General features: G+C 43.6%; 1 protein-coding gene across 1 annotated transcript; it reads right to left on the reverse strand.

Annotated features, from left to right (window-relative positions):
- Positions 1-1498: 1498 nt before the first annotated feature.
- Positions 1499-6435, reverse strand: LOC121877278. The gene is made up of 3 exons (XM_042382956.1): positions 6184-6435; positions 5025-5115; positions 1499-1839 (listed from the first exon to the last, which is right to left on the reverse strand). The coding sequence occupies exons 1-3, from the start codon at positions 6433-6435 to the stop codon at positions 1499-1501; spliced, it is 684 nt and encodes a 227-aa protein (XP_042238890.1).
- Between the last annotated feature and the right edge of the window lie 210 nt (positions 6436-6645).

The raw sequence follows: 6645 nt of genomic DNA on the forward strand, positions 1-6645 counted from the left end.
GTTGGGGTGCACTGTTGATGCTGTCAATAGCATTTTATTGTTGATTCACCTGGTGCAGTTTCTTTTCCCTGAGGTGATTTAACGGGACTGGGTACGAAACAAGGTTTCCTCCAGCCTGATCAAATCATTTATTGGTTTGAATGAGCCACTAAGTAGTTACTTTTGGCTAGTTGCGGGTTAAGTTGTTTAATTCGTCACTTTGGCTCTTGGCCTTTTGTATCATTATGTCTAGTTTTGAGGAGTTGAAAGGTCAAGCGGTGACCCTGGGTCTGACAGGTTGGTCAGTATGTGGTCACCCAACAGACTGCCGAGAGGGATGAACGCAACAGAGAGAGAGAGGCACGTAACAGAGAGAGAGGAACGTAGCAGAGAGAGGGAGAGAGAGGAACGTAGCAGAGAGAGAGAGAGAGGAACGTAGAAGAGAGATCAGAACGTAGCAGAGAGAGAGAGAGAGAGAGAGAGAGAGAGAACTAGCTAAGTTGCAGACAGAAAAGGACATAGAAATTGCTAAGTTGCAGACAGAAAGGGACAAATAACTAGCTAGGATTAATGCTCCAAGTAGACCAGAATCCTCTGGCCATATACAAAACAATGTTGTAAAACCTAGTCTGCTTGTTTATCGTGAAGGAGAAGACATCGCCTCCTACCTTGCTAGGTTTGAACGGGTTGCCGAGCTGCTTGGTGTGGACCAAGATAGCTATGCTGTAAGGTTGGGTAGCCTACTGAATGGTTAACCGGTACAGATTTTTACGTCCCTGTCTGCTGACATCACTAGAGATTACTCTTCGTTGAAGCAAGCTCTCTGATGGTTATCGTGTTGATCTCCGCAGAACGAAGATTAGAGCAGGGAAACATACCAGCAGTTTTCGATCCACCTGGGTCGCTTATTTCAGCAATGGCTAGAGACGTTAGAGGTTGAGGAAACCTTTGAGTCTCTCCCTAACTTCATGATATTGCATCAGTTTTTGTCTTCTCTACCCCCAGACATGAGAATTTTCATCAAGGAACACCCCAGCCAGCGACGCTAGGAGAAGCTGTAGAACTTGCTGACAACTGGGCGTCTGCTCGCAACGCCTACCCCAAGTCTCCCCCCTCCTGCAATGAAGAACACGAAGCCTCAGTCCTCCAAGGAACCATTCACAGGAGTAGAGAAGAGTAGTTCACCGGCCGTGCGGTGCAACAGCTGCGGAGAGGAAGGGCACATTCGTTCTCGCTGTCCCAGGAATCCCCGCGCTTTCAAATCTTCTGACATTCATCAGCCCAGCTACAAGGTCGGATTCTGTTTTGAAGACAGGAGCTGTCCCCGTTATTGTGTCAGCGGAACAATAAATGGGTCTTGGGCATCTACTTTCATCAGGAACACGGGTTGCTCGTGCATTATTGTTTCTGAGGAAGCCCTGCCTGACGCTGACGTCTCCAGCTGCTCGAAGGTTAGTGTCGCCGATTATTTAGGCCGTGTTGACCAGTTCCCTGTTGTTCGGTGCTACCTGTTTTGTCCTTATTTCATTGGTTGGTCTAATGTGGTAAGAGCGCCCACTAGATTCGCTTGTGCCCTCATTGGTAATATTCCCGGAGTTGGTGACCCTAACGATCCGGAACCTCTAAAACTCTCCTCGCCACCAGCGCAGGTTTCCTCGCCACCAGTGCCATTCTCCTCGCCATCAGCGCCAGTCTCCTCGCCACCAGCGCCAGTCTCCTCGCCTCCAGCGCCAGTCTCCTTGCCACCAGCGCCAGTCTCCTCGCCACCTAACGACGTCGCTACGCTACCTGCCGACGACGCCTCGCCACACTCACACGTCACCTCGCCTCCAGCAAAGGTCGAAGCTGTGGAGACACGGTCTGCAAAGGTGAAACGACTGCATCCCCTGATTCTGCCGAAATTGTTGCCCTTACTGTGACGCCCAAGGAGTTTGCCAAGCTTCAAGCCTCGTGTACTACTCTGACGCGAGTAAGAGAGAAGGTGACTTCCAGGGAAGAGGATCAGGTTAGAGATGGGTCTGTTTACAAGTTTGTTTGCATTAATGGTCTGTTATATAGGCACTTGTGTGTCATCCAAGCAGCTAGCCAAAGTAGGTCGGTTTTTACTTGTTGTCCCTGCTGATTGTCTTAGCAACATTCTCAGTGTAGCTCACCAGAGCCCTCTAGCAAGACACTGTTCGCATAGAAAGACTTATATGAAGGTTGCTGATCAGTTTTACTGGCCAAGTATGGGAGCGGATATTAGAGCCTTTTGTAGGAGTTGTGATCAGTACCCACGTATGTCCGCCAAGGATAGAGTCCGTCCTGATCCACTTAAACCCTTACCCATTATTACAGAACCATTTTCACGGGTAGCCATAGATTTTGTTGGACCATTCTCACCCCTTTCCTCTAAGAAGCCTAAATTATATCAAGCTAATTTGTTAAGGAAATATAATTGCAGGGCCCACATTGCTCGTGTTCTTGACGACGTTCCCAAGCTAGAGTCAGTTGAGGCACTACCCTGCAAGAGTTCCTGTGAAGTTCAGGCGCCAGACCCGGATGATCTCGGTTGCCAGTTACCGATAACACCGGACGGGATAGAAGAATCCTCTATGACTGGCAATAGGCCCAAACTTAAACCTGGACTGAAGAGGATTCCACGTGCAGTTCCTTGATACAGCCTTATGATATTTGGACATCAAGTTACCACTTATTCTTTTTAATATGACTATTCTTTATTTTCCTCTGTATATTTAAACATTTGTTGTAGGGGTGATTATGTTTTGTTGTACTAATCTTAAGTTGTAATCTACCTTACAGTAGATTTTTGTTGGTGGAGCTGTGCCAGGGCTGTAACGAGCAGGATGGTTGCCAGCCTCTCGTTTTCTTGTTTGCGTCCCCCACTTAGGGGGATAGACGGAGGTGAGAAGGTCACTGCTGCCTCGTGATACAGCAGACACTACCTAGCCTTCATTACAGCTGTACTTGCACCCCGCTGTTAATTCAAATTCTGGTTATATTCTCATCTGAGGTTCAGGACTCGTGGGCTGTTTCCCCATACCTTCACAAATCGTCCGTCAATCTCCGGACACTTACCCCAGCTACTACCGCGGCTGCCACGTCATCGCCACTTCCTCCACACCGTCAGTGCACCTGGCATCTCTCCTGTGTAGCAAGACATCGCCTGCCGGCGCCAAGTGAGGAAGCTTGTTATTATTATCCACTCTGTATCTGTATTTTTCTGGCTAAACTTTTACAATTCTACAGGGCCGCCGCCATAGGAAATATTTGTGTGAGTGGTGTCAGAGTTTTGTGTTATTTTCATTGTATAGAGATGTCAATCTCGAACGGTTCTTTGTTATCCCTCAAAAAAACATGGTTCTTGACTTTCCTTTTATAAGATCCTGATTAGGTTGGCAAGGATTCATATCCCAAAGTCCTAGGCCTTTACAATATGGCAGCGAGACATGGGTTAGATTAGATTAGGTTAGGTTAGGTTACTGGAGGCACCTCAAGACACTTGAAAACTTTCACCAACGTAGTCAACGCCCCATCCTCCGAGTTCGCTGGGAAGACAAGAGAGCAAATGACAGTATTCTCGGTGATACCAACTGTAGGAGCATCGAGGATACCATTATCCATGAACAACTTTGTTGGGCTGGACATGTTACCTGGATGGACGACAGTAGACTGCCAAAGCAGCTACTTTACAGTTACCTAACGAATATTAAATGTAATGCTGGCAGGCAATTGAAAACGCATAAGGCTACTCATAAGACAAACCTGAAGAAGTGACAAATCGACCCCCTCACCTGGAGCATGATTACTGCATACCGTAACGCTTGGAGAAGCACCACACAGGAAGATGTCAATACTTGGTGATTAGCCCGACTGCAAATCGAGGCAGACAAGCGCCAATTCCGGAAAGGCGCTGCCCCCTTCACTTCCTCACCAGATGTAGCCATCCACATGTGCAACATTTGTGAACGACTATGCCGGTCCCGTATCGGCTTCTTTAGTCACCACAGAAGGTGACATCCTTATTATCTCATATCATTGTCTCATAGCTGGATAATCGTCATACTTGATTCCGAGTGACAGCAGAGTAGTAAGTGGTAGTGTGTGTGTGTGTGTGTGTGTGTATGGTGTCAAACTAAGGCTGTACTGTACATTAAGTTAAATGGTTCTCCATCCAAGATACAAAATCATAGAAATACTCGTTTAGGAAAATCTTAACTTAACTGAAGATAGAAGAATACACCTAAATAACTTCCATGATATGTAACTCAAAGAAAAGAATGAAAAATTGGTTGAAATCTAACTGCTGGATCATTATAGTGTCATATAAGAGGAAAATAAAGGTGACCAAGAATTAGTTATTCCTTGATACATAAAGAAGTATGTTTTGTATGTTCAGAAAAATCCCGTGAATATTAGAAATAATAGACAACCGGCTTCGAGTCCTTGCTGGAGCTTCATTACTAACAACCTTACTCCGTCAACTAAAAAAATACTTTGATTCCAGCAAAAAAATACAAAATAAAATATATGGTGTGTCTGGAAGAACGAAGTCCGTCCTTAGTAATACCCTCCCGAGCCTTCAATGTTGAAGGTGAGGTGATCATATAGACAGATTGGCACAGATGCTAACTGAAGGAGTTGGAGAGTTAGCACAGAAAAAGGCTGAGAAAGGGACACTTGGCACAGGAACAAGTTGACGAAAACTTGCCACAGACACAGACAGCTAGGATGGCTTAGAAATAGACACAAGAGAACTGCTTGACATGGAGACAGAGAGGCAGACTGACAATTGAAACAGACACAGTGAGACATGTGAACGGTAACATATAGTAAATGAAAAAATAACAGACATAAAACTGAAAGCCAGACATTTATAAACACAGACAAATACAGAGGGCAAATATCAGTACAAATATTAAGACGAGTGAGAAGGATAGCCAGAAACGGGTGAAATCATAATATTAGCTCGTCACAGAAGTGAGTTACAGCTCTCTTTCTCACCCACACATCACACGACTCTCTCACAAAGGCTTTATCCATACCTGTACTTCCTTTATCGTTAGAGCGTACTGTATTTCCCATCTCAGTAGAGGTTATTTCATTTCTCGTTTCCTTTTTGTTCGTGCGATACTTCTGTACCAAGACAATTTTGTCAAGGATGTCTGAACCTTTTCACCAGTGGGGGGACACACTTACCTGTTACGACCGTCTAACCGATTCATTTTTTCTTTTTACAGAGAGTATCTATATCTTGTTGTTTCAAACTTATTTTTCGAATATTTTGTGGCTTTTAGAACTAGTTTGACGTTCTTTTACGACTATATTAGTTGCACATATTCATTAATCCCTTACTAGTTATGAAGATTTTATTCAGTAAATTTTATGGAGCTAAACAAATATGTTTATAGTTACATAATAGCATAATTTTTTTAGAGGATAATTTTCATCTACTTCCTTGAAAAGTATGTGTACGTGGTGACACACACACACACACACACACACACACACTCACACACACACACACACACACACACACGTATTATCCAGTTAGTTTCTTTTTTCTTACCAATATATAAACCTGAGTGTTCAACAAAACAAAACTATTGAGTGAAAGAACAACCTGACAAACACAACACAAACAAGTCTATAAAATCACACAAAAACATTTTGAAACTCAGAAGAAAGTATAAATTTGTCTAAGGAAAATGGCTGTACAAAGAAAGTTTTATATCATACTAGGATGACAGTCTACTAAACCCCAAGTGTGCATCTGAACTGAGGAGAGAAAAGTTTGAGTGGTATTCGCAGTGAACCAGTACCAGAAGTATGACCTTTTCTCCACCAACTCACAAATACCCTGATCCATATAGTCTAGGAACCAGATATCCATTTTGTCAATTCCGTTCACACATCATTAGAGGGGCCCTGTGGCGAATAGAAATGGTCGATTTTCATTCTGGAAAGGTGTGCATTGCCGATTTCTGAGCATTTTTAGTAGTTCCGTTGTTTACGCCATTCGAGATGTTTTCACAGTCGCTATAATTCAGCTACAGGCACTAATAAACACCCTATGTAAGTTACATATGGTATTAAATTGACAGGAAATATATACGAGGTAGAACCAGAAAATACTCATATCATAATTTCTCATGCTTCAAGAACTATACAAAATGCTTACACTTCCATTTAAGTTTGGGTTACGGTAACTGGAAGCAAACGGTTTTCTACGAAGACATTTAGCAGTTCTGTACCACGTTTTGGAGATGTCAATAGATCCTGTGTGATGTCATCACGAGCAACATTGTTGGCGGAAATGCATACAAGTTCATCTCCTTGACGGTTGAATGGATTGAACCGTTGGATTTGCTTTTCAAACTTATTGACATCAGTTTCGTCTCGTTTCATTCTCTGGGAGCTTCTGTCGTCATGAAATTTTGACCCACTGCGTGTCATTCCTACCATCTGTCGAATATCATTTGATAGCTGTGCTCGGACACTGAAGGTGATAATCCATTGTATACAGCCTTAACACCACCAACCTAGAGAAGTTGACTTGTGAAAGAGACTTTGGGATACTTGTAAGCCCGGACCTTCGGCCTAGAAAACAGTGCGCGAATGTTAAAAATAAGACAAACAGAGTATTTGGTTTTATATCTAGAAGTG

The sequence above is a fragment of the Homarus americanus genome, unplaced genomic scaffold, assembly GCF_018991925.1.
Source record: "Homarus americanus isolate GMGI-L3 unplaced genomic scaffold, GMGI_Hamer_2.0 scaffold367, whole genome shotgun sequence".
Taxonomy (NCBI): Eukaryota; Metazoa; Arthropoda; class Malacostraca; order Decapoda; family Nephropidae; genus Homarus; species Homarus americanus.

Excerpts from the sequence above, each read along its gene's own strand:
- LOC121877278 (XM_042382956.1), bottom strand. The coding sequence starts at position 6,435 with ATGACACGCAGTGGGTCAAAATTTCATGACGACAGAAGCTCCCAGAGA. Across the intron at positions 5,116-6,183 it reads ACCGTTTGCTTCCAGTTACC|AAGTATCGCACGAACAAAAA; the intron begins GTAACCCAAACT and ends GTCTTGGTACAG. Across the intron at positions 1,840-5,024 it reads TAACGATAAAGGAAGTACAG|ACCGTGTCTCCACAGCTTCG; the intron begins GTATGGATAAAG and ends TCACCTTTGCAG.